Below are 27,696 nucleotides of genomic sequence, written 5' to 3' on the forward strand. Positions count from 1 at the left end.
CACACACACACACACACACACACACATAAATAAATAAAAATTTTTTTAAAAAGAAGATAATTTTAATAACATTGCATGATCTACTTTTGGCTTACTTTCAGCATCACCCTCATGACTAGTAGCTCCAAATGTCCCATCCGGACAGGACAGCTTTCACCAGGGTTGGTTTTTTTTCCCCCCTTTCTGACCACTTAACTACTTTCTCCTCATTACTTAATGATGTCATTGACCTGAACCGGGAATAACATCACTCTGTACCAATAAGCACCCCTGAATCAGTTAAGGTCACACTCTGAGCACAAAACCTGAGGGAGGGGGAGGGTAATGTAAAGTATGATTGCTGCAAAAGAATAAGGCGGAAAATTATCTCTCGTCTTCATTCCTGTCTTCACAGTAGTGAAACTCAGATATAAAAAGTTAGGCGGCCTGAAGTGGTAGATCTAAAAATTGAGCTGGATTGTTCTGTACATTCTTCGTACTCACACAGACCTAATGCTTATCATCCCAGCACTGTTCCCCCTCCCCGGAGGTCATTAAAACTCTGAGGAGCTTCAGCAGATGTGTCAGTGCTGACGCAGTTTGCCTGCACATGCACCTCATGTAAAAAATCTTTGAGGCAACCACATAGATTTAGACCTCCAACCAAGACTGGGTTAGTTTAAAGGAAATGGATGAAATACGGCCTTTACTTTCAAGAAGTTTATAACTTCATTATGCCTACAAAAGAAGAGCAAAAATAAGTGGCATTTATGAGCCATGGTTGCTGAGCCATTGCCAAGGGACTTGTGCGGTTTTGCTTGAAGCTCGGTGTGTTGGTGCACGCTTGTAGTCCCACCTACTCAGCAGGCTGCGGTGGGAAGGTTGCAAGCGCAAGGCGAGCTTGGGCAATTTAGTGAGACTGTCCCAAAATAAACAATAAAAGGGGCTGGGGTGCTGCTCAGTGGTTAAGTACCCTGGATTCATGTTCCATACCAGGAACAAAAGTGCTTCTTGAGGAAGGCTGCAAGAGATACACAGTCCATGTTTTGTTTTGTTTTTAATTTTTTTTTTTATTAGAGAGAGAGAGAGGTGTGTGTGTGTGGCCAGCTCAGCCCACCAGGGGGCGGGGCTGGCTGGCATGTGGTGCTGGGGGATTGAACCGTGGTCCCTGATGCTTTGCTAAGCTTGTTCTAAGTAGGTGCTCTAGACCACTGAGCCATCTCTCCAGCCCCACAGTCCATGTTTCAGAGCCAACCTCCTGAAACAGTAAAAATAGATACATTAAGGAATGTATCAGAGGGCTGGCCAAGGAGCTGGGTTCTATCCCCCAGGTGGCCCTGCCCCTGGGGCAGGCTGAAACTGTGATTGAGACTGGGCTTGGTGGCATGTGCCTATAATCCCAGCTGTTGGGAGGCTGTAAACAGGAGGATCATTATGAGTCTGATCTAGTACAGACCTGAACACCCTATAGACCCTTCCCTAAAATGCAAAAAAAAAAAAAAAAAGAAAGAAAGAAAGAAAAAAGATTCAAGAGAAAGATCAGGGACAGGTGCGTGGTGCACACCTGAAATCCCAGCACTCTGGGGATGTGAGACAGGAGCGCTGACAAGTTCAAGCCCAATCTTGGTGACATAGCAAGACCCTGTGTCTAAATAAAAAAATTTGAAAAGGACTGAGATATAGCTCAGTACAAAGACCGTGGACTCAGGTCCCAGTACTGCAAAGGAAGGGCAGCAGGTAGACAGGTGGGTCAGCCAAGCAGTAGGAACACTGGAGAACTTAGGATTTTCTGCATGGTATATATTTCTAGCTTTCTGTTGTTTGTCGTATACTAAGGTGATTCTGGTCACCTGGAGGAACATTTCCTTCCTAAACACTGTGCATGGTGCTCATACGTTTATTTCCTGTCTTCCCTCCAGGTCAGATGTCCTGTAATCCTTCCTTCGGTGGCATTGGGAAGGGACATTTAATGAGGGAAGTGGATGCCTTGGATGGCCTGTGTTCTCGTATCTGTGACCAGTCTGGTGTGCATTACAAAGTCCTAAATCGGCGTAAGGGGCCCGCTGTGTGGGGACTACGAGCTCAGATTGATAGGAAACTCTATAAACAAAACATGCAGGTAAGAAGAATACAGCATTAGAACAGGGAAGACCGCGGTGAGTGTGTGACAGCCCCGTGTCAGCTGGCATTGTCTGTCGACAGAGAGAAATCCTGAGTACGCCGCTGCTCACTGTCCAGGAGGGAGCCGTGGAGGATCTCATTCTCACAGAGCCAGAGCCTGGGCACGCTGGGAAGTGCCGTGTCCGTGGTGTTGTTTTGGGTATGTACTGGTACAGGTGCTGGTAATACTTACCAAATTGCATGTAGAAAATTTATTTGAGGGGCTGGTGCGATGGTTCAGTGGTCTAAAGCACCTACTTAGAACAAGCTAAGCTAAGCAAAGCACAGGGACCGCGGTTCAATCCCCCAGCACCACATGCCAGCCAGCCCCGCCCCCTGGTGGGCTGAGCTGGCCACACACACACACAAAATAAATAAATATTTTTTTTTAAAAAAAGAAAATTTATTTGAGAGCAAAAGTTCTGAAATTTTAAAATAGTTTCCCTCACACGGGTATGGTGGTGCGTAACTATAATTCTAGTGCCTAGGAGGCTGAGGCAGAAGATCACTACAAGTTCTAGGCTAACGTGGGCTATGGTGTTAGACTCAGTCTCAAAACTATACACACACATGGGAGAGAGCTGTGTGGTCTAAGTGCCTGCCTGGCAAACACAGAGTGCTGAGTTTTATCCCCAGTACCACTATGAGTCTGAACTATATAGCAAGACCCTATACCAAAAAAAAAACAAAAAAACCACAAAACTATACACATAAATACACACACAGAAATGTGACCTTCAGTATTCTTTTGGTTGTCACTGAAATGGGATGTTTCATTGCTTGAGTTTATTTATTTATTTATTTTTTGTTCTCAGCACAGAACTGGCCAAAACTTCCCCCTCTCTCTCTCTCTCTCACACACACACACACACACACACACACACAGTACTACCCTACCATCTCAACATTAGACTGCCTTGGAATTTCTTCTGCCATGTTAGTTAGTCCACTGCCTTTAGTCTTAGTCTCAGACAAAAGTCTGTGGACACGGGCAAAGTGCTGACAAATTTTCTGCAAAACCCTGACACATGGTCTGGAGTCCAACTGCCAGTGTAGTTCCTTCCCAGCAGAAACCTTTTTCTGGGCCTGGGAGATGGCTCAGTAGGATAAGTGCTTGACAGGCAAACGCCAGGATCTGAGTTCAATCCCTGGTTCCGCCAAAAAAAAAAAAAAAAAGAAAAAAGAAAAGAAAAGAAACTTTCTTTTTCTGTGTGGGGAAAGGGTGCTAGGAATTGAGCTCCGGATCTGGTGCTTGCCAGGCGGGTGCTGTGCCCTGCGCTCTATCCCTGGCCCAGCAGCAGCCTTCTGAATTGTTTCTTCCTGCTAGCTCTCAGTGGTGGGGTGGGCTGGGGCAGTGAGAGAACTGAGAAGAGGCAGAAGCGGAGGTCAGGGGGAGCTCCCTCCGGCTGGGAGGAAAGGAACTGCCCAAGGGCTGCAGAGCCTTTAATCTGAATCCGGGAGGTTGGCGCCAGCTGTAACCCCTGCCTAGCCACTTGTTTGCGAGCCGAACAGCTTGTCCTTGTGCTTCACTTTGAACTGGCCCTGCTCTGGCGCTGGCTTTGCCTTGGCCCTGCACACATGTGTGAGCAGTTTCCCCCTTTCCAGTGCCACCCTGCTCCTGCAGTACCAAGTCTGTGTTAGTGGCCTTCGTATCACTGAGACTTGATACCCGACCCCCACAGGCTGACAGGGGAGGCTCGTTGGGCTCCCTCGTGGTGGACGTCTCAGTTCGCTGTGGGGTAGCTCCGAAGCGGAGTGGTGGGGCGGGGGCAGTGCCGAGGAGAGCTGCTCGCAGCAGGCCAGGGCGTTTTTGAAAATGTGTTACTTTCATATATGAATCATCTTTTCTTTCTTCTGATTTTTTTTTTCTTAGCATCCTACTCTTGGCTTGTGAATCTGCTATCTTATCTAATTTATATAAGAATTTTAGGGGCCGGGGAGATGGCTCAGTGGAATAAGCGGTTCCCCAGCAAGCGCAAGGGCCTGAGTTCAATCCCCAGTTCCGCAAAAAAAAAAAAAAAAAAAGGAATTTTAACAATAGATTTGTGTTTGTTTGTTTTAGACAGGGTCTCACTATGTAGTTCAGTGTGCCTTGGACTTACTATGTAGCCCAGGCTGTCCTCGAACTCATGGTGCTCCTCCTGTCTGAGCCTCCCCAGTGCTGGAATTATAGCTGTGTGCCACCACCCTGCCTCGGTAGAGAGCTTTTGGCTCTCCCAGAAGTTAATTACTGATAGCATCCTGTTCACCTAAGGTCTTACTGATAAGATAGTCTCCTAACACATATTTTGTATACTATTTTGTTTATAAGGTAGTCTCCTGACACTCTGCTGCTGAGCTGCAGCCCCATATATCTTATATAGGATGCAAAATATGCAAATCCATGAGCGATCATTCAAAACTGCCGTGTTCGAGGTAGTGGAAAGAGGAGCTCAAAAGCGGTGCGACGTGGTAGCCTCTCCAGGCTCCCTGCAGTAGCAGCGGGGGTGGCTACGAAACTATTGCCGTCGTGCAGCGGGCACCACAGGGACTAATCCCCTTTAGTCAGTTATTAGCAGCTGTAATACTGCATCTTTAGGGCCGGCCAGATAGCTCAGTGGATTAAAGCACCTGCTTAGGCAGAGCGCAGCGGCTGAGTTCAATCCCCAGTGTGCTGTGCTGGTCCCACCCCTGGGCCACGCTGAGATGGCAGTTGAGACGGTGTGGTGACGCATGCCTGTAATCCCAGCACTTGGGAGGCTGAAAACAGGACCATCACTAAGAGTCCGATCTGTGTAGTGAGACCCTGTAGACCCTGTACTAAATACATTTAAAAAAAAAAAAAAACATATTTTTGTGTTTACCTGTCCTTAGAGTAGCGCTGCATAAGGTGTTTTGCTTTGTGGTGTTAGGGATGGACCAGGGCCTTGGGCACCAGAGAAGGGGTCTGTGCTGAGTTCCTACCCCACCCTGCTAGGTTTTGATACATTTTAATTGTGCTCGTAGATTTGTATGTATTTCTAGGCTGTGAGGTTAGTCTGAGATTTTTCAGGTTTTTTCACGTTATTCCATATCATCTTTGCTTGGGGAGGCAGTAGTTCTTTTCTTAAAAAAGTTTGTGATTTTGTGTGTTCTGACAGTTAAGAGCCTTGTTTGTTTGTTGTGCCAGGAACTGAATCCAGAGTCTTGCACGTGCCAGGCAAGCCTTCTTTCTTCTCCAGATATAATGACTAAATTGCTTTTCTTGCAGATTTTTTTTTGTTTTGGGGTACCAGGAATCAAACTCAGGGCCTTGCACTTGCCAGGCAGGGGCTGTGCCGCTGAGCTATCTTCCTGACCCTGTTTTTATTATAGATTTTTATACCTTTAAACCGTCTAAACTTCTGCACTACTTTTTTTGTTTTGAATGGTACTGAGTCTTGAACCCAGCGTCGTTCGCTGTTTAAGCAGACACTCTACCACCGAGCTACAGCCCCATTAAATGCTATTTTTTTACCTTATCTATATTTTACAGCTGTAACAATGCAGTTTTGTTTTGGCTTTATTGTACAGTAGTCCCTTGCTATTTCGAAGCCCGACCTTCGCAGACTCACTGGTTCACATGTTTTTAAAAAGTACTAATCTAAATTAATGCAGATTTTTCGCTATGTTGTGGGATTTTGCAGTATAGATATGTTGTTAAAATTATGTAAGTTGGGGAGAGATGGCTCCGTAGAATAAGCGCTTCCCTGGCAAGCACAAGGGCCTGAGTTCAATCCCCAGTTCTGAAAAAAATAAAATTATGTAAGTTTATGAGTTTAGAAAATGGTTAACATTAGAAGTGTTTTTAAACGTGTAGGAAAGGTTTATGAGAGTGCAGGAAGGGTTTATAAAGCCTTAAGGTATATATAAATACTAAAGTAAATATATCGTCGCTGCTTCTCTGATTTTCACTTACGCGGGGGTGTCTGGACCATAACCTCCTTGATAAATGCGGACCGCGGTGGCGGCGGTGGTGGTGGTGGTGGTGCTGCTGCTGCTGCTGCTGCTGCTGCTGCTGCTGCTGCTGCAGTGCTAGGGACTGGACCTGGGGCTTTCCCACGGAGCTAAATCCCAGGTGTTTTGTTTTGTTTAGTTTGAATTTCAAGACAGTCTTGCTAAATCGCTTCATTTTCCAGCCTGGGCTTAGTCTTGCAGTCCTGCTGCCTCAGCCTCCCAGAGCCTGGAGTCACAGGCCTGCGCTAGCACGCCCAGTTAGTCCTTTGTTGCTGCTGCCTTGTTATAGGACAGACGTAACATTAAGATCTGTCTTTCAGCCATTTCTAACCCTACAGTGAGAGTCACTAAGTGCATTTGCAAGGTCTTTCCCATCATCCTAGGCTGACCCGCATCCCCATTAAACGGTTCCCCTTATTAGCAGGAGAGGGAATCTCGCCTTCCTGGAAGGCAGATCTGTGTGGGGACAGAAGTGCACTATGTACATTTCAACAGTGTCTCTCATTTAGTCCCAAGCTTCAAGGCCATGTTCCTCAGTTCCTCAGCTTCAGAGCCTTTGTAGGGCCAAGGAGTCTGTCTTCCTGGTCTCTTCCTCTTTTCTCTGGATCCTTGAGTTGTAGCCATCTTTTTTTCTTTTTTTTTCTTTCAAGGCAAGGTCTTGCTGCGTATCCCCTGGCCTCGAATTCACAGCAGTCTCCTGCCTCAGCCTCCCAGGTGGTGGGATTGCAGGCATGTGCCATCACCGCGGGTTGTTTTATTGTATAGCTATGTGAATAGTTATTTTGGCATATAGATTTACTGATTTTATTTATTTATAATCATTTGTTTTATTATTTTAAAAATATTTTGTACCTGTTTGCAATATATAATGATTATATTCACATACGTGAGGATTTGGAACGTACATGTACGCAGCACGCATCCGGATTCTTTCCTGCTTTCCTTCCCCTTCCCTCTCCCCTCACTCCTTCACATTTGTAAAAGATGATCTGTTTTGTCTTCACGTATACTTCAGGTTCCTAGTAGACAAGAAGTTTCGCAATATTGAAGCCTGTGTGTCTGCTGTATTTCATGTAGCGTGTAGTTCATGGTCTCAGGTGCGTCGGTGTCTCGGGGAGACATCTCAGGTGTCCTCTTACAGGTGACTGAGATGTGTCCTTCAGGGCAGAGCAGTGCTCCACATCACATTTTCTTTTCTTTTTTTCTTTCTTGCTGTGCAGTTCAGACTGGCCTTGAGCTCACTTTGTAGCCCAGACTGCTCTCGAACTCGCAAGCATCCTCCTGCCTCAGCCTCGTGGGTGCTGGGATTACAGGCCTGCGCCACACGCCCAGCTGATGCTGCACTTCTTTATCCATGCATCTGCCGGCCAGATGGGCTGCCTCCAGGACTGAACTGTTACAGCTGTGTCGCTGTGAACAGAGCTGCGCATCTACTGCTGTAATGGGGTGTCTCTAACTCTTTTTTTTTTTTTTTTTTTTTTTTGGTGGAACCGGGGACCAAACTCAGGCCCTTGCACTTACTAGGCAAGTACTTATTCTACCAAGCCATCTCCCTGGCTTTAACTCTTTTGGAAAGGTGATCTAGAAGGGGAATAGCTGGGTTGAATAGAACTTCTGATTTTAGCTTTCTGGGGAATTGCCATACTGATTTCCGTAGTGGTTATATTAGTTTACATTCCCACCAACAGTGTACCTTAGAGAGTACCTTTTCCTAGGGGCTGGGAAGATAGCTCAGTGGCATAACCACCTGCCTGGCCCGTGCAGGGTCCTGAGTTTGAGCCCTGGTACTGAAGAAAAGAGAATCCCTTTTCCCTGCAACCTCTGGCATTTGCTACTACTCAATGAATTGATCTATCTACCTCTCTTTCTCTCTTTGTCTTTCTTTTATTCTTTTTGATAGCCATTCGTTGTGAAGTAAGGTGAAAGAATATCAGCGTTGTTTTGATTTTCATTTTTCTTTTTTTTTTTTTTTTTGGCGGAACCAGGGATTGAACTCAGACCCTTGCACTTGCCAGGGAAGTGCTTATACTACTGAACTGTCTCCCTGACCCCTGATTTTCATTTTTCTAATGGAAAGAAGTGAACATTTTTTAGAAGTTTTTTTATCGGGGACTCAGTGGTCTAAAGCACCTACTTGGAACAAGCTTGGCAAAGCACAGGGACCGCGGTTTGATTCCCCAGCACCACACGCCAGCCAGCCCCGCCCCCTGGTGGGCTGAGCTGGCCACACACACACACACACACACACACACACACACACTAAATAAATGTCAAAAATAAATAAATTTTTAAAAAATTTTTATCATTTATTTATTTTGTATAGGGTCTCACTATGCAGCTCGGACTCATAGTGATCCTCCTGTCTCAGCCTCCCCAGTGCTGGGATTACAGGCACGTGCCACCATGCCCGGTTTCAGGGCGGCATGGTACCCCTGGGGTTCCAGGACTGGCAGGGCACGCAGTACCAGGGATCGAACTTGAAGGCTTCCAGTTACCAGGCAGGCACTCGGACTGCTGAGCCAGACAGTGGCTGTGGTAGCCCAGGGCCCGCATGGTCACGTGCGCCTGTGGTCCCGGCCCTCGCACTTGGGGCTGAGAGCTTTGCGAGGCGCGGGTTTAGGGCCAGCCTGGGCTTTGTCTCTCACAAGGAGGTAATGGTCAGGCCGTGGGTATGTTCAATAACTTCACTGTAGGAATCTTGACAGCATAAAATACCACGTTGTACAACTTAGGTAAATATGTTTTCATTCATCAGTCACACCTCAATAAAGATCAAAATAAAAACTAAAAACAGTTGTTTTGTTTTGAGACAGAGTCTCACACTGTGTAGTTTAGGCTGGTCTTAAACTCGCTGTGTACCCCAGGCTGGCCTCGAACTTGCAGCAATCCTCCTGCCTCAGCCTTCAGAGTGCTGGGATTACAGGAGTGCACCAGTACACCTGACACTATGTGTATTTGGAAAAGATTTTCAAGTTTCTAAAGATAGAAAATGTTCCTTGGCTTCATTGTAAAACAGTCGCATTCCATTTTGCTCTGCGAGAAAACAGTTTTGTTTCTTCTTGTTTAGTGGATGGAAGCACAGTCCATGCAGAGAGTGTGGTCCTGACCACTGGGACGTTTCTGAGAGGCCTGGTTGTGATTGGACTGGAGATGCACCCCGCGGGGCGGCTGGGGGATCAGCCCTCTGTAGGGCTGGCTCAGACGCTGGAGAAGCTGGGCTTTGTGGTGGGACGGTTGAAGACAGGGACTCCACCCCGGCTTGCCCGAGATTCCATTGATTTCAGCGTTCTCAAGGCGCAGACTCCGGATGATCCGTCTGTACCATTCAGCTTTCTCAGTGAGACAGTGTGGATTAAGGTAAGAGGCTGACGGAGCCTGGCTTCCTAGTCGATACTGGCTGCTCGCAGCAGGCGGCAGCATAGCCGCTGCTTTCTTGTGTCCCTATTACTTGGGTGCGAAGAAGTGATCGGTGAACGTACTAGCTGACTTGGTCCTGGGGTGTTCGCTTACTTGTTCAGTGTCACCACTTGGCTATTTTACCATTTTTACTTTTTTTCTGAGATAGGATCCCACTATGTAGTATAGGCTGGCCTTGTATTCACAGTGGTCCAGACCTCCTGCCTCAGCCTTCAGAGTGAGGGGATTGCAGGCGTGTGCCACCATGCCCACCCTCTTCATTTTTCTAAATGTTTTCATTTTGGGGGCTGGAGAGTTAGCTCAGTAGCACAGCGCATGGCTGGCAAGTGTGAGGTTGATTTCAATACCTGGTACGAAACAATTTTTTTTTTTTTTTTAATTTTTGGGTAGCAGGAATCAAACTCATGGCCTCACGCTTGCCATAAGGCCAAACTACATCCCAGCCTTTTTCTTTTAATTTTTGAGACAGGGTATGCCTGTGTGGCCTACACTGCCCTCAGTCTTGTGATCCTCATGCCTCAGCCTCCCATGTGCTAGGGCTCCAGGCTGTACATGTGCTTAACTTTACCTTTTGTGTGTGTGTGTGTGTGAAACTGAGGATTGAACTCAGGCCCTTGAGCTTGCCAGGGAAGTGCTTATTCTCCTGAGCCATCTCCCCGGCCCCACTTTACCTGTTTTTTAAATAATTTCAGACACACAGAAAAATTGTAAAGACTATTAAAACATATTTCTCTACACCATTGAAAATGGCCTGTTTACACATAAATAAATAAATAAATAAATAAATAAATGGGCTGGTGAGATGGCTCAGTGGTCTAAAGCACCTACTTAGAACAAGCTTAGCAAAGCACAGGGACCGCGGTTCAATCCCCCAGCACCACATGCCAGCCAGCCCCGCCCCCTGGTGGGCTGAGCTGGCCACACACACAAATAAATAAATAAATAAATAAATAAATAAATAAATAAATGAAAATGGCCTGTTTTCAGTATTTTTCCACACTTACCTCCTTGTGTATAAAGTCAGACGTAGATAGTGATGTGCAGGTGTAACATGTACGGCAGTGAAGCGAGATACAGACCACAGCAAGCTCAGGCCAGCCTGGACTACACAGCAGGGCTGTCTCACGTCCACCACCCAACCAAAAAAACAGGAAGGTATTCTGGCATGTTTGAGAGTAGGGTGCAGAGGTCTCGAGCCTTCGCCCCCGAGCACTTCGGTCGGGTCTCAGCTGACAGGGCCCGTCCTGCACCCTCAGTACGGTGGGACAGCACGGGAGTGCAGCACGGACACGGCGCGTGTTCTCTGACAAGATCCGCAGCCTGCTTTGCTGATCCTTCCGGCGGTGTCCAGAGCGGCCCTGCAGCCCTCCCCTCTCTCCTCTGCCCTCCTGGTCCTTCCGCTCCCCTCCTTCTCCAGGGTCTCGCCGTGTTGCCCAGGCTGGCCCTGAACTCAGGCTCAAAAGCTCCTTGTACCTCAGCCTCAGTAAGGTGGGTGTCACCACCTTACTCAGCTGTCATTTTTTAAATTTTTTTTTAACTGGGTAAAAAGTATATATTTAGAATTAGCCACCTGGACTCAGTTTAGTTAATCCCAGTTTTGTTGACAACATCCAGTGCATCATGATCGGGAGCCAGTCGAACTTACGCCTTCTCTCCATCAGACTTGATTAGGGCGTTGACCTTGGCAACATCGATGTCATAGAGCTTCTTCACAGCTTGTTTGATTTGGTGCTTATTGGCTTTGACATCCACAGTGAACATGAGTGTGTTATTGTCCTCGACCTTTTTCATGGCTGACTCTGTGGCCCGGGGAACTTGATGATGGCTTAGTGTCTCCTGGGGGCGCTCTTCTGAGGGTATCTGGGCTGCCTCCAGAGCTGCAGTGTCTTGGGACAGGGCAAGGTGGGCGACATTCGTATCTTCTTTCTGTGGCTGTGGACGCCTTTCAGCTCAGCCTTCTTGGCCTTCAAAGCTTTTGCTTTGGCTTCAGCGTCAGGAGGGGCAGGGGCTTCCTTCTTCACCTTTGGCGCCATCTTGGTAAAAAGCTTTCATCTCTTTTTAATGTGGAACAGTTCCTCAGTCTGCCTTATTTGCGTTTTGTTTTGTTTGTGTTTTTTCAGACCAGGTCCTGCTGGGTCAGGCTGGCTGTAAGCTCAGTGTGATCCTCTTGCCTCAGCCCTTAGCACTGGGATCGCGGCCATGTGCCACACACCTGGCTTGCCTTTTCTTTTTAGTTGTTTTTTGTTTTAAGTAATGTGCTGTAGTGTTTGTTTAGAATTGAGCAGTACTACACCGGCGCCCCAGGCCTGGAGCCCGAGCCCTGCAAGGGTTGGCACGGTGGGGTGTGGTGAAGAAGAGCCAAGAGTGGGCTGTGGTGGCAGGACAAGGAAACCGCCCTATGCCCAGGACTCCGGCCGCAAGAGCAGGCCCCACTTCTGAGCTGTGTGTCTGCTGCTGCCACTGTTTCACAAGAGTTCTACAGTTCTAAGAGCATTTTTTCTACAGAATTTTCTGAGTTTGTTATTTTACTCTAAAATAAAAGCAAAAAATCACACACACACACACACAAAGAATTGAACAGTATTTATTAGTGGTAAATATCCTAATGATTGGCTTTTATTTTATGTTGTTTTTTTCAAGACAGAGTCTGGCTTGGTAATTCAGGCTGGCCTTAATCTCAATATGTGTCCCACGCTGGGCTTGAACTCACAGCGATCCTCTGGCCTCAGCCTCAGCCTCAGCCTCCTAGGATTACGGACACGGGCTACTATGCCCAGCTCCTTGCTGAGGTGTTTTTTGTTTTTGTTTTTGTTTTGTTTTCTTTTTGTAGAACCAGGGATTGAACTCAGGCCCTTGCGCTTGCCAGGAAAGCGCTTATTCTACTGAGCCATTTCCCCGGCCCCTTGCCGAGTTTTAAAGCCATGATTGCACATATCACATCATTTCACTTGTGCTTTGGCGTGCGTATGTCACTAATCAAAAAGAGCTTTAAAAAAAAACAAGCACACCATTATCATACCCAGCAAACTTTTCTCAGCATCATCAAGTGCTGCATGTTCCGTTTTCCCTAAGTGCCTCATTCGTTCATGCAACGGTGCTGAAGATTGAGCCCAAGCCTTATGCAAGCTAGGCCAGCGCTCTGCCTCCCCACGCTTTGAATTTTATTTTGCAGTATGATCCTGCTGATTTGTCCAAACAAAACTCAAACTAGCCATCGTCCTGCCTCACCCTCCTAAGTAGCTGGGTTATAAGTGTGTACCTCCATTCCTCACTCTGAAAAAGATGTGTATATCGTCGTTTCATTTGTACTAGGAACCAAATAAGGTCTGTCAGAGGCTGTTTTAGAACCATTTCTCGGTTTTCTTTGTGCCAGTCATAAGCGGAAGCAGTTGAGGTACTTGTTCTGTAGAGTGTCCCACAGCCTGCATCTGTCCAACCCATGCTCCTGGTGTCTGTTCTGCTAGCCTTTTCCCCTAAACCGCTGCTTAGATCTAGGCTGGCTTAGATTTAGATTCATCTTTTGGGGTTTTGGCAAGAAAACTTCATAAGAAGCACTGCATTATAAAGTATTGTCAGCCAGGCATGGTGGCGCACGCCTGTAATCCCAGCACTCAGGAGGCTGAGGCAGAAATTGCCTCAAGTTCAAGGCCGTCCTGGGCTACAAGGTGAACTCAAAGCCTGCCTGAACTACAATGAGAACCTGTCTCTTAAAACAACGTGTTGTCTATTAAACGTCATGTGGAATTGATGAATGGGGGGCAAACTAGTAGAGCGCGAAACAGTACCACGTGTGTCCTGGTTACTTTCTTAGCCTGAAGATCAGCTGCCCTGTCACCTGACTCACACCAACCCCAGAGTGGACGCCATCATCCTCGAGAACCTTCACCTCAACAGCCATGTGAGGGAAACAACGAAAGGGCCCCGGTGAGGACGGGTGGCTGGTGTTCGCCCCCCTGCAAGCGACATCGGCCTGTCCGCATCTCATTTGTTCTTCGCTGTCTCGCTCTAGGTACTGCCCCTCCATCGAATCCAAGGTTTTGCGTTTTCCAAACCGCATGCATCAGGTTTGGCTGGAACCTGAAGGACTGGACTCTGACCTTGTCTACCCTCAGGGGTTGTCGGTGACGCTGCCGGCCGAGTTGCAGGAGAAGATGATCACGTGCATCCGAGGCTTGGAGAAAGCCAGAGTGGTCCAGCCCGGTGCGGGAACAGACCCGGCTCTCCACCCGCAGGCCCTGCGCTGCTCACGAGTGGGGGCAGGGCTTAGGACAGGAGGCCCGGGGCCTTCCCATGCATCTGAACCATCTCTGTTTTCCAAGGGCAGTTAGTGGTGGTCTTTGCATCTCCTTCTTAGGGAAACAACAGTTTCTCTTACTTTGTGCTGTTTGTTCTTTGGCCAGGCTACGGTGTTCAGTATGATTACCTCGACCCCCGGCAGATCACGCCTTCCCTGGAGACCCGTTTGGTTCAGAGGCTTTTCTTTGCCGGACAGATCAACGGCACCACGGGTTATGAGGAAGCCGCTGCGCAGGTAGGATCATGTTCAGGTGCAGCGTCATCCAGAGGCCCACGTGACGGGCTCCTCTTCTCCCGGCTGCAGCTTAGCTATATAACCGTGAGCAGGAGACAGCGTGTGTCCAGGGCATCTGAAACTCTGAAACAGAATTTGTAGAACATGTGGCTCTTTGGACGGGGCGCTGGGACTGGTGCGGGGCTTCGGCCTTCACCCTGAGCTACATTACAGACCTTTTTTATATTTTGGGGACAGGGTCTCAGAGTTGCCCAGGTTGGGCTTTGACATGCAGTACTCCTGCCTCAGCCCCTCGGGTACTGGTGTTCTAACTGTCTACCACCAGCCCAGCCACTGGGCTTTATGAGTCTTCTAAACTTTTTTTTTTTGTACCAGGGATTGAACTCAGGACCTTACACTAAACACATCTGATGTGTTTTTAAAAATGTTTTCAGGGGCCCGGAAGATAGCTCAGTGGAATAAGCGCTTCCTTGGCAAGCGAAGGGTCTGAGTTCAATCCCCGGTTCCGCAAAATAAATAAATAAAAATTATTTCAATACTGGGGGTCAAGCAAGAGCATGCTGCCACTTAACTACATTCCCAGACCTTTTAATTTCTTTTTTTTAAGATTTTTTTTATTTATTTTTTTTGGTGGAACCGGGGATTGAACTCAGGCCCTTGCACTTGCCAGGGAAGCATATATTCCACTGAGCCATCTCCCTGGCCCCTAATTTCTTTTTTTTAAAATGGGCTTGCTAACTCACTGAGTTGCTCTGACTGGGATTGAGTTTGTAATGCTCCTGCCTCGGCTTCCCTTACTGCTGGGATTACAGGCAAAGTTACCATGCCTTGCCTGGTGTCATATTTTGATTAAATTTATCAGATTGCTTCTGAAGATTGTGTTTTTGTTTTTATTTTTTAGATAGGCCCTTGCTGTACAGTTCAGGCTGGCCTCAAACTCATAGTGATCCTCTTGTCTCAGCCTTTTTTTTTTTAATGTATTTGATATAGGGTCTCACTGCACAGCTCGGACTCATAGTGATCCTCCTGTTTTCAGCCTCCGCAGCACCGTGATTACAGGTGTGTGCCACCACGCCCAGACTCAGTGGCTGGCTCAGCACGCCCTGGGGTAGAGCCAGCATGGCACATGGTGCTGGGGACCAAGCCCCTGTTCTTTCTTATAAATAACAAACTGGCCGGGCCTGGTGGTGCCTGCCTGTTATCCCAGCACTTGGGAGGCTGAGGCAAGAGGAATATTGAGAGGTCAAGGTCAGCCTGGCCTACAGAGTGGACTCAAGACCAGCCTGAACTACATAGTAAAACCCTGTCTCCACAAATTAATTAAATCCAAAAGAAATATTTTTTATTTATAAGTGGGAAAGAGCTAAAAGGCTCACAGGTGGCTCTTAGAAAAAAGATGAGCTGTGTGAGAAGGGTGAGGCGGAGCACACTAGAACGGAGCACCCCCCGTGTGCCTGTTCTGCGCACAGGTCTGTGTTCTGGGCTCACTTTCCTCGCGCCTTGTGCTGCCTGCCCAGGCTAGGTCTTCTCTGAGGCAGCGTCTCCCTCTCTCATTCCTCGTGGCCTTTTCGACAGGGTGTGATAGCCGGAGTGAACGCCAGTCTTCGGGTCCGCTGCAGGCCGCCCTTCATTGTCAGCCGAACGGAAGGCTACATCGGCGTCTTGATCGACGACCTCACCACACATGGCACCAGTGAGCCCTACCGCATGTTCACCAGCCGCGCCGAGTTCCGCCTGTCGCTGCGCCCGGACAACGCCGACAGCCGGCTCACGTTCCGAGGTGACTCTGTTGCACCCTGCAGCCTGGCTTCCTCTTGGCCAAAGCCTCGCCCACTACCATGTGCTCTCCTTCCTAGGGTACAAGGACGCTGGCTGTGTGTCCCAGCAGCGGTACGACAGAGCTGCGTGGATGAAGACATCCTTGGAAGAAGGCCTTTCTGCGTTGGAATCCATTGAGTTTTCAAGCACCAAGTGGAAAAAGTTAGTCCCACAGGCTTCTATAAGTACCAGCAGGAGTGACCCTGTCAGGTGTGTATTTTTCACTCTTTGCAGACAAATTAGGTTATTGCAGTGCAGCATCGCCAGTAAATTCCCTGCCTACATTTTACGTGACTATCACTCATTCAAGGCTCCTTGTCAGAAAGCTTTATATACAACTCACCTGTTTTTTGTTTTTTTTTTCTTTTTCTTTACTTCTATCTTTTTTTTATACAGAGTCTTACCACATAGTTCAGACTTGTAGTGAACCTCCTGTCTCAGCCTCCCTAGTGCCGGCATTACAGCCATGTGCCACCAAATCCAGTTCTGGAGCGGCACAGCATGGCACGTGGGCAGGCGCTTACACGGCCAAGCTGTCTCCCCAGCCTCTCACCTATTTCTTGTGTATTAAAAATATGTATGAGGACCAGCAAAATAGCTCAGCAGATTAAAGCACCTGCTTAGGCAGACGCAGCCACCAGGGTTCGATTCCTGGCATGCCCTGCCAGCCCCACCCCCAGGGCATGCTAGACAGAGATAGAGACTGGGCGTGGTGGCGCGCACCTGAAATCCCAGCTCTTTGGGAGGCTGAACACAAGCAGATAACTATGAATCTGATCTATTTAGTGAGACCCTGAGACCCTGTACACTCTGACTTAAAAAACTATGTATGAATTATAATCCCAGCACTCAAAAACAGAAAAAAGAAAAAAATACACACACACATACATACATACATACATACACACACACACATGGCTAAGGGTACAGCTCAGTGGTAGAACACATAGCATATAATATATATGTGTGTGTGTGTGCGTGCATACATGTATATTTTTAAAAATCATATAAAATACATGACTTTTTATTTTTTATGTCATTTTTCTGTGACTTTTACTTGAGGCCTTTGATTTTCCCAAGTTTGTGTGTGCGTGTCATTTTGACACAGGGTCTCACTCTGCAGCTCAGCCTGGCCTTGAGCTCACTTTGTAGTCCAGGCTGGTCTCAAACTTGCAAGGATCCTCCCACCTGCCTCAGCCTCCTGAGTGCTGGAATGACAGGCATTTGCCTCCACACTGGCCTTTCCAAAGGTTTAAAAGACCCAAACTAAGGAGTTCTGTGTAATAGGCTCAGAGCAACTGTATGGTCTGGTCCTACCCATGAGCTACAGCAAGGAGTCTCTTGACAAAACAAAGCAGAGCATTATAAATTCCTTCAGTTTATGTGAAAAGACCCTTGCTCCATTTCAGGTATTTTGTCTTTGTTTTTAACCATTCTCGATGTTTGAACTCTGAGTCTAAAGGATTCACAGACATGTTCCTTGTGTCTCGTGTGGACTGGCTAGGATGCATGAGACACTGTATTTGACTCCTCACACCCCAAAATTAATGAAAATCTTCAAAACAAGAAACTTTAGACTGTGGAATTTAGCTTGGGGGTTTTGTGAGACGGGTTCACTGTGTGTAGTCTAGGCTGGCCTTGAACTCAGCGATCCTCCTGCCTCAGCCTTACCAGTGCTGGGACTGTAGGTGCGCGCCACCACACTAGGTAACTGTGTAATTTATAAACCACAGAAATTGTTTGTGGTTCTGGACAGAGAAAAGCCAAGCCTCTGGCACCAGCAGATCGGATGCCTGCCAAGAGACTCCTCTTAGGTTCCAGAGACAGCTCGTTTCTGCGCCCTCGTGTGGCAGGAGCAGCGGGGTGCCGCTGCAGTCTCCGTGAGCGCCAGGCAGTCCCATTCACTGGGCCACCACTTAACAGCATCACACTGGATGCTGGGTTCCAGGGCAGGGATTTGGGTAGCGCAAAGCAGTGACACATTGGCTGATCGACTGTCTTAGTTGGTTTTCTGTTACTGTGATAAAATACCTAAGGCTGAATACTTACTAAGAAAAACATGTATTGGCAGGGGTGGTGCTACCAGCCTGTAACCCCCCTAACTTGGGAAGATCACTAAGAATTTGAGACCAGCTTGGGCTATACAAAGAGTGAGTTCAAGGCCAGCCTGGACTACAGTGAAACCCTAGTGAGAAAAAAAAAAAAAAAAAGAGTGGAAAGGATATGTGTCTGGCTGACTGCGTGGATGCTGCGAGGCTAGGGCTGGGCAGCCCCATCTCTGGCTGCTGGTGAGGGCATCATGGCATGTGGCACCCAGGGGAGGCGGGTGAGTACGCTCTTCCTGCAGCACTCGCTGTCAGGAACCCAAGCACCTGCCCCCCCCCACACACACACACACACGCACGTGTGCACGTGACCTCACGGGCTCCGCATGGCCACACTGGGGGCCGGGCCGCCGAGTGGGAAACACTCACGCTGTCTCAGCCACGCGGCCCGGTATTGGCCTAGGGAACAGCAGCCAGGAGCCGTTCGCAGCTTGCTCGGTGCGCCAGCTGTTTGCATTTGTTCTAATTTTCATTAGAAGGCTTCACATTACTTGGGAGATTGAACGAGGATGTTTGGTTCGGTTCAGTTCGGTTCGGTTCAGTTCCTGATGAGGAATCAAGGCCAGGGCCGCATGTGCTAGATAAGTGCTGTCATTAAGCTGGATGTCTGTCTGGTGCTTTATTTTTGTTCTTGTGTTTTCTCAATACCAGGATTGAACTCAGGACCCAGCGCACAAGCGCTTATTCTACTGAGTTATCCTGGCCCCTAGGTGGTGCTTTATTTTTAACAATTATTTATCTATTTCAAAATTTTTTTAAATTATTTATTTATTTTTATTACATTTATTTATTGTGTGTGTGTGGCCAGCTCAGCTCACCAGGGGGCGGGGCTGGCTGGCATGTGGTGCTGGGGATCGAACCGCGGTCCCTGTGCTTTGCCAAGCTTGTTTCAAGTAGGTGCTTTAGACCACTGAGCCATCTCTCCAGCCCATATTTCAAAATTTTTGAATTGGTATTCTTACTAAACGTGACTCGTGTTTGGTTTTCCTGGCAGTGCTAGGCTTCTGCGCTGAGCGCCACACTTTTTTTCCTCTGCCTTTTGAGACAGGCTCTCATTAAGTTGCTCAGGCTCAATTCTGCCTCAGCCTCCAAGCGTAGGGATTGCAGGCTGGTGCCGCCCAGCCCTACAGGTACACTTGTTAGCCTCTGATTAAGGGTGGGCACAACGGACTAAAGCGCCTGCTTAGGGCGTGGCAGCCCGGGTTGGATCCCCAGCGTATGGTGCTAGCCCCACCCCCAAGGTGGGCTGAGACTACCATTGAGACTGGGCATGGTGGCGCGTGCCTATAATTCCAGCGCTTGGGAGGCTGAAAACAGGGTCTGATCTACGTACTGAGACCCTGTAGACCCTGTACTGAAAAAACGAAAGGGGAGGTTGGGCAGCTGGCTCACTGGGCAGGCACATGCTCAGCGTGTCACTGCCCTGGATCTAATCCCAGCACTCAGTGAATAAGTGAGTGAAGGAATGTTTTTCAAAGCCAGTGTCAAGCCTGGATGCTGCTGTTGTCTTCCTGGAGTTGTATAACTTGGAGCCTGACGTTTGGGTCCTTAGCCCATTTTGTGTTCATCATTCCCCGCATCAGCCCCCATCCTGCCCCCTGAAAACTGGTGTCACGAGCACCTGTTCCTGGCAGACCATGTTCTTTTTGCAAAGTTGCTTTGGCCATGTAGGGCCCTTCATATTCCATGTGAATTTCAGGATGCAGTGTTGTGTTTCTGCATGTGACGCCACTACTCCCACTGGGGGGGCAACACGCCCAGTCCCTCTCACAGTGCCTTTTAAAGAAGTAACTACCAAAAAAAGCCACATTGGGGGCTGGAGAGGTAGCTCAATAGGATAAGCGCTTGCCTGGCAAGCTCAAGGGCCTGAGTTCAATCCCCGGTTCTGGAAAAAAAAAAAAAAAGCCACATGTAAACGACGTGGGAAATGACTGAGCAGGAAGTGGTGTTCTTAGCCCCACCGTGGGGTGTGTGGTGGGGTGTGCCTGCAGTCACTAGGGTTGGAGCCAGGCCAGGGAGACCTGGGAGTGGTACGTCCCGAGCTCTTTGCTCCCCAGAAGCCCCATCTGCTCCTGCTGGCTTCATCCTCAGGCATATTCTTTTGGTGCCCCATATAAGGTAGGTAGGGATTCTAGGGATCCTTCTGATCAGCTGCAGGGCATGTCCTCCTGTCTCCTTGCTTTCCTCCAGGAGGCTTTAGCCCACCCAGGGTGGAATCTAAGAGAACTGGCATAAGTTCCCAGGAGGGAAGAATTGAAACAGTATCCCAAAGTAGAAGAAAACATCAGGCTGGAAGGAGCCTTTTTCCTGTTATCATAAGGAAGTAGTGATTTACTGGTCTTCAGAGAGAGCTAGGGTGCCCCAACCGAACAGCCAGCGGAGTCCTCCCAGGAGTGACAGGAGAGTAGGCAAAATCTGTACACACACACTGCACGGAAGCTGGGAGCGGGTGGGAGCTGATGGAGAGGTGGCAGTAACCCAACATGGTCTCTTTATTCATGGCCTGTAAAAGGACGTGCACAGTGGGGCCGAAAGTGTGTGGTCCTGGTGATTCGCCGAGGACACTCCAAGGGAAACGTTCTTGGAGGATCTCTGCTGTAGTTAACAGCGAGGAAACCATGGCCAGACCCCTGCTGGGCTGCCCCTGCCCTTACACAGCACCCCTTGTGCTCCATGGTCACAGGCTGGCCTTCTGTAGCCCTGGATGTGTGACCAAGCTCTGCTCCACTGCTTCCCACGTGGTGGTACACTCTGGTCATCCCAGAGATGGGGGATGTGGGGAGATGGGGGGAGGATCTCGGTTCAAGGCCAGCCTTAACTACATAGCAATGCCCTGTTCCAAAAAGAAAAAAATGCGTATATAGAAAGGCAGTTAGAGCTGGATGTGGTAGCATACGCCTGTAATCCCAGCACTCGGGAGGCTAAGGCAGAAGGATCTTTGCGAGTTCAAGACCAGCCTGGGTTACAGAGTGAGCTCAAGGCTAGCCTGAGCTGTATAGCAAGAAGACCCTGTCTGAAAAGATATAAATAAATAAAAGCAGCTAGAGATGCAAAGGCCAGTAATCCCTAGTACCATTTAAAAAAAAAGAAAAAGCAAGAGACCTTTATGGTTCCCAGCATGCAGAAGGACAAATTCAGTTCTGACGCAGAAGGGAGCCACTTTATTCTAACCACGCAAACCTCACCAGCAACTGAATTCTCATCATAGGACTGGGAGATGGCTCAGTAGGATAAGCGCTTGCCTGGCAAGCACAAGGACCTGAGTTCAATCCCCGGTTCCGCAAAAAAGAAAAGAGAAGAATTGTCATGATAGAGTCCAGGAAAGTCAGATTGTCTGACTTACTGAATCTTCTGTCTTTTTGAGACAGGCTCTCACTGTGCAGCTCAGGCTGACCTGGAGCACACTTTGTAGCCCAGGCTGGGCTTGAACTGACAGCAGTCCTCCTGCCTCAGCCTCCTGAGTGCTGGGATAACAGACAGATGCTGCCATGCCTGGCAGATCCTGAATCTTTACAATCCTGCTATTTTGCAGGTGGCGGTGTGTCTGCGCACGGCAAGCCTTACGTTGAGGAAACTTGTGTGTTTACAGAGCTCTCGATGTCCTGAAGTATGAGGAAGTTGACATGGAGTTACTGGCCCAGGCCGTTCCCGACCCGCTGGCGAAGTACACTGAATGCAGAGAGCTAGCCGAGAGGCTGAAGATAGAAGGTAGACGCTTCCCGCATTGTTTCTGTTTGTGCACATTGTGAACGGCCAGCAGAGCCGTAAGAGCTGCGCGCCAAGGCCAGGCACGGAGGCGCACGCCTGGAATCCCTGCGCGTGGAGGGCTGCGGCGGCCTGAGCTACATAGTGAGTTCAGGGCCAGCCTAACCTGCATGGCGAGACCGTGTCTCAAAAGCAGAAGAGTGGTGCTACACCCCGCTGGCTTCTGCAAAAAGAAATAGTGGGCTGATGCTGAGCTGTTCATAAATCCCCGGCGTTAATTACACGCAGGAGCCCCTGAGGGTCTGTTCTTGTTTGCAAAGTGACAATTTGCTGTACTAATGTGTGACAGTCCTGCTCATACCCTTTATGCATTAGTTCAGGTGTGGTACTTTAACCCACCTGGGAAAGCCAGACTGTACGTAGCATTTTGCTCTGACTTCATAAGGAAATAGTGATTCACTAAAGACCCCACGCTGGTGAGTGGCCCAGCCGGGATTTGGACCTCCACTGTCCAGCTCAAAGCCCGTGTACTACGCATGTGTCCTTGCAGCCTGTGACTGAGGACGGCATCTGTTCTGGGTCTGCAGTCCCCCCATAAAGAAGCCAAGGCCCAGGCTGGGGATGGATGGCAGCCCTCCCTGTTGTAGTTCTCAGGGCAGCTGCAGTGAGGGTGAGGCTGCTGATCTGTTGACGGAGGCAAACGCCACCAGACCCTCAGCGGGCTGGCCTCGGACTTGCAGCAATCCTCCTGCCTCAGCCTTCCGAGTGCAGGGATTACTGGACTGTGTGACCACAGCTGGCTACTCCTTTAGTTCCCTCACCTGCAGAAAAAGACAACTGGGGGCCGGGGAGACAGCTCAGCGGCATAAGCGCCTGCCTGGCAAGCGCAGAGTCCCGAGCTGGATCCCCGGCACTGAGGGAGAGGAAGAGAGCTGTGTCGTGTGCCGGGGTGAGTGCTGTGCGCGGGGGCGTCCGTGTGATCCGGCCCCGGCATTAATCCGGGCCTGCCCGAGCTGTGGAGTGAGGCAGAAAGCACAACAAACAAAAAGACAAGATGTCTCCTTTGGTTCTCCAGCCTCTTATGAATCCGTACTGCTCCATCAACAAGAAGAAATAAAGGAAGTTCAGCGAGATGAGGCTCTGCAGCTGCCGGAAGACCTGGACTACATGAGCGTCACAGATGTGTCCTTGTCCCATGAGGTTCGGGAGAAGCTGCATTTCAGTCGTCCGCAGACGGTAAGAAAGTAGGCCATGCAGCAGAGGAACAAGGGATTAATGAAAGCCGGGGAGGCCGGGCGTGGTGGCGCACACTGGTAATCGTAATCCCTGCACTTGGGAGGCTGAGGCAGGAGGAGCCTTGTCAGTTCGAGACCAGCTTGGCCTACAGAGTGAGCTGGAAGACCAGCCTGGACTGCATAGCAAGACCCTGTCTCAAAAGGAATAAAACCCGTAGCGCTGTGGTTTGTCTCTGCCTACGACAGACGCTGGTCTCTGAGAGTGGTGAGCGCGGTGTGCTGGGATGCGACCTGGCCAGCCTGCACCTGCCTGTGCTCCGCCACCGCGTGGTCACGCAGCTCGGTGTGTGATACAGACGGCGTGGCACATGTGACGACTGGCTGTCACGCTGTCCTCGGGCCCCATCCTGGGGTCGCACAGGGCTGCGCAGGGGCCGAGGAGAGGGAGCCTGGAGGGCCCTCCCAGCACCTCAGCCTTGTGTGTGGGTTAGAACAGCGAAAGCTTTAAAAATGACTTGACTAGAAGGCGCTGGACTTACATAATAAGTGTCTTTAAAGATGCTTTTTTGAGCCAAGATCTCTCGGTGTAGCCCAGGCTGGCCTCAAACTCACGGTGCCCCTCCTGCCTCAGTCTCCTGAGTGCTGGCACTGCAGGCGTGTGCCACCATGCCCAGCCTCAAAATGTACGTTATTGGAGCCGGGGAGATGGCTCAGTAGAATAAGCGCTTCCCTGGCAAGCACAAGGGCCTGAGTTCCATCCCCGGGGCAGGGAGGCCTCATTTCTCTGCCCCTCCTGCTCATTTCCAGTTACGTTCTCTGAGTAATCCTTAGCTGCGCAGCCGGCGCATGAGCCGTGAGTGGCCACTTACCTTCACTGGGGTTAAAGTTAACGGTTAGATTGCTGCTCCCAGAAGCTATACCTCAGTGCCCAGGAGCCGGCTGCGCGGCATTGCCACCCCGCTGGACACCACACGTGCACGGCAGCTGGGCGCAGGCCTTCGGCACCCCGCTGCACCTCCACTCCCAGGGCGGCCCCGGGCTGGGGAGGCAGTGGACGAGCGCCTGCCAGCCGCATGTGCAGACCCAGGCTGGGGCTGCAGCGCAAAGGAAAAGCATTGGCCACCTAAACGGCATTTGCTAGCAGAGCTGGTCCCACCTTCCAGGAGCTGGCGGGCCCTCACGCCCCTCTCACGCAGCTGCGCAGAGCGAAGCCTGTGGGTGCCCCAGCACTTCCCTGGCAAGCGCAAGGGTCTGAGTTCAATCCCTGGTTCTGCCAAAAAAAAAAAAAGGAAACATGGAAAGCTGCCCATGGTGGTCCCACCCTGTAGTCTAGTACTTGGGACCTGAGGCAGGAGAGGCCTTCAGCCCAGGACATCGGGGCCACCTGGGCAGCAGAGGCGGCCACCGTCCCCCGATGCGAACTCTGTGACCTGTGCTGCCCTGGCACGAGGACAGCAGGCTCAGTGTGACGTAGTTCACTGGCACCTCTCTTGTGCTTTCAATTCCTAGATTGGCGCTGCCAGTCGTATACCAGGAGTGACACCCGCTGCCATCGTTAATCTGCTCAAGTTTGTGAAGGCCACCCAGCAGAGACAGGCAGTGACGAACGGGCCACCCCGGACTGCTCCACACTCACATGACGCAAGCAAACGGCAAGAGTTATAGCTCTCGGTGCACAAAAAACTTTATAAGAATGTGAATAATTTCATCTGTACAAAAGTGTAAATAGAGAACTATTTTAACATGGACGTGCCTTATGAAGGTTGACATTCACATATAAAATAAAACAATCATAGTTGTGCTTTTTGGGAGGTGCTCAGTGTACACCTGTCTCCCAGCATTCTGAGAAGCTGAGGCAGGAAGGTCCCAAGTTCAGTCCTCTCCCAGACAACAGCAACAGTGAAGCCTCGTCTCACAGTAAGGCTAATGCTGTGGGAGGAGCTCTGTGCAGGCCCTGGGTTCAATATCGAGTGCTTTCTTTTTTTGAGACAGGGTCTCACTGTACAGTTCAGGCTGGCCTTATGCTCACTGTTGTAGTCCCCAGGCTGGTCTCAGACCCGCAGGGATCCTCCTGGAGTGCTGGGATTATAGGCACGCACTACCACACCAGGTCCGGGCCACACTGGATGCCTGCCTCCGACCGAGCTGGCGTGCCCAGGCATCCAGGCCAAGGCTGCCTGGCATGTGGGGCCGGGGATCAAACTCGGGTCGTTGCGCTTGCCAGGTAGGTGCTTATGCCTCTGAGCTATCTCCCCGGCCCCTTTTTTCGTTTTTGAGACGGTTTTACTGCAGTTGAGGCTGGCCTCAAATTCATGACAGTCTTCCTGCCTCAGCCCTCTGAGTGCTGGGATTACAGGCATATGCCACCACACCTGGCAGATTCTAGTACTGCTTTTAAAAATGCTTTTTTGTGTATCTGAAAAATAAATTTAAACAGTTCATATTCTATCGGGAGTTCCAGTGTAGCGCTCTTACTCATGTACTTCATGCAGTATTCATCAGAGAGAGAATAGTGAAGCCAAACTACAAGCCCCTGGAGGCGGAGGCGAGCGGGTCGATGGGAGCTGGAGACCAGCTGGGGCTACGAAGCTCAAAAAAAAAAAAAAAACCCCACGAACAGGCCAGGGAGATGACTCAGTAGACTAAGCATCTGCCTGGCAAGTGTAAGGTCCTGAGTTCAATCCCCAGTACCACAGGAAGAAAAAAAAAAAAACGAAGCCAAAAATAAAGCCGAAAAAGCCTGAATTTGTAGACTAGCCTGCTCATGAACTACATCACATTAAAAAGTTATCCCAACATGTTTGGAAAGCTAACTGTTTGCCTCGTCATACCAACTCCGGAGCGGTATTAAAGCCCTTGGTTAGGAACTTGTCCTCGGAATGTCTGCCTTCCCTTCCCCACCCTCCCCAGCCCAGGCTCTGGGCCCTAGTCCTGTCTTTGAACAAAAGATCCATCTCTCTGCTAAAAGCCCACAGCTTATTAGGGCTAAAACCTGAGACTGCACCGAATCATTGAGCTAAGTTTTACTTTCAGAATGTAGCGTGTGCTGCTTCAGGAAACCCTCAGCAGTAACCGTTTGGAACATTAATGAAAGCCCTATGAAGCAGAGTCGAAGTCACCAACATTCCACGTACAGCGTGGAAAGCTTGTGTGGTGACTGAGTGCGCGGTATACAGTCCCAGGGCTGGGGAGACGGCGCCCCGGCATGAGCGCGTGCCTGGCAAGCGCAAGGTCCTGAGTTCGATCCCCCATACAGCATGCTGTGCTGGCCCCAAGTGAACCCAGCCGTAGGGAGGCTGAGACAGGAAGAGCACCACGAGTCTGAGCTGCATAGAGGGACCCTGTATCAAAATAATGTAGTCACAGGAGTTGTGTAACAGAGATTTTCTTACAAGACAGTGCTGGCCAAGACAACACTCTTAAGCGTTTCCAGAGTGACCGCAGGGTATGTCTAAGGCAGAACTGATGGAAACCCACCCGTGCTGGTCCCCCCTCCTCTCCAGGGTCACTTGGCTGCTGCAGCTCATGAGGGCCAGAGGGAGGCCACAGCTGGCCCTTGGGTGCTGGAGGCCGGCCCAGGGCAGCTCCAGTGTCACCCAGGCCCGAGGCCTGGTGGCTAAGCAGGTGATGAGTGTGAGGCAACCAGATATCTTGTCGCAGCTACTGGGGGCCACTACAACTTCGCGGGTTTGTTTGATCTCCTTTTGTAGTCTTCCTAGAAAGCAGGCCAGTAACAAGCACAGGGTATTTGCAGTTCTAGATCATTTACAGGTGCAGAATTCTTTTTGATTGGTACTTAATTTAATCATCACAGTGACTCAGCAAATCATCACAGAGGCAGGGCTAGGGACGGTGTGCGGCAGGCCTGGGCCTAGGGGCTCAGCCATCCACCAGGGCTGGCCGTGACTCAAGTTGGCTGTAAGTCAAGACTTTTTCCCATAAATAATGGGGGGAAAATAATGGAAATATCTATAATGCATTCCAAACCTTGCAAAGTACCCCTTTGCTAATCTTTTTATAGTGAAAAAAAAAAGGGGGGGTATATTTGCACAATTTACCAGAATACAACAAAAACACATGTAGTCACCTAAAACTTACCAACTGCCTAGTTTACTAGAAATAACAATTTCAGCCAAGCCTGGCGGCGCACACCTGTAATCCCCGTGCTGGGGAGGCTGAGACAGGAGGATCACTGTGAGTCCACGCTGTTTCGTGAGACCCTGTACCAAATACATACACAAACAGTGACCATCACGGGACAGGGGCGATAGCTCAGTGTCATAAGCGCCTGCCTGAGTTTGATCACAAAAACTAAATGAAAAGCAAGGGCCAGAGGGGGCCAGGGAGATGGCTGAGTAAGTACCTGCCTGGCAAGCGCAAGGGCCTGAGCTCAATCCCCAGGACGCGGCTCAGCAGAGGCCCCGAGCCCAGCCCCGCCCAGCGGCGCCGCCCCACCCTGGCCGGCAGCTTTCCTGGCATTTCGCACGTCTGCTGGGCTAGGGCAGCCTTGTGAGAGGTGAACGCTCAGAAGTGCAAAAGCCATTGCTATTTTGTGCGAGTCTCAAAAGTGACAAAAATATTTTTTAAATGTAGTAAAATTGAATCTCTCAGCACTGAGATGGCAGTTGAGACTGGGCGTGGTGCCGCGCGCCTGTTAATCCCAGCTCTTGGGAGGCTGTAAACAGGAGGATCACTCTGAGTCCCATATAGTAGTAAGACCCTGAACACCCTGTAGACCCTTCCCTAAAATACAAAAAAAAAAATAAAATGAAGGGGATGCCTCCACACCTGG

General features: G+C 49.6%; 1 protein-coding gene across 1 annotated transcript in view; it reads left to right on the plus strand.

The window, feature by feature from the left end:
* Mto1 (mitochondrial tRNA translation optimization 1) overlaps window positions 1–24,709 on the plus strand; it is a 25,420-nt gene extending 711 nt beyond the window's left edge. Inside the window, exons 2-12 of the mRNA XM_023700619.1 lie at window positions 1,899–2,098; window positions 2,182–2,299; window positions 9,161–9,450; window positions 13,322–13,434; window positions 13,520–13,710; window positions 13,911–14,041; window positions 15,617–15,821; window positions 15,898–16,069; window positions 21,554–21,672; window positions 22,745–22,905; window positions 24,414–24,709. Coding sequence (XP_023556387.1) covers window positions 1,899–2,098; window positions 2,182–2,299; window positions 9,161–9,450; window positions 13,322–13,434; window positions 13,520–13,710; window positions 13,911–14,041; window positions 15,617–15,821; window positions 15,898–16,069; window positions 21,554–21,672; window positions 22,745–22,905; window positions 24,414–24,569 — 1,856 coding nt within the window. The 3' untranslated portion in view covers window positions 24,570–24,709. The remainder of the gene's footprint in view (window positions 1–1,898; window positions 2,099–2,181; window positions 2,300–9,160; window positions 9,451–13,321; window positions 13,435–13,519; window positions 13,711–13,910; window positions 14,042–15,616; window positions 15,822–15,897; window positions 16,070–21,553; window positions 21,673–22,744; window positions 22,906–24,413) is intronic.
* Window positions 24,710–27,696: the final 2,987 nt, after the last annotated feature.

The sequence above is a fragment of the Octodon degus genome, unplaced genomic scaffold (assembly GCF_000260255.1).
Source record: "Octodon degus isolate 3935 unplaced genomic scaffold, OctDeg1.0 scaffold00001, whole genome shotgun sequence".
In the NCBI taxonomy this organism is placed as follows: Eukaryota; Metazoa; Chordata; class Mammalia; order Rodentia; family Octodontidae; genus Octodon; species Octodon degus.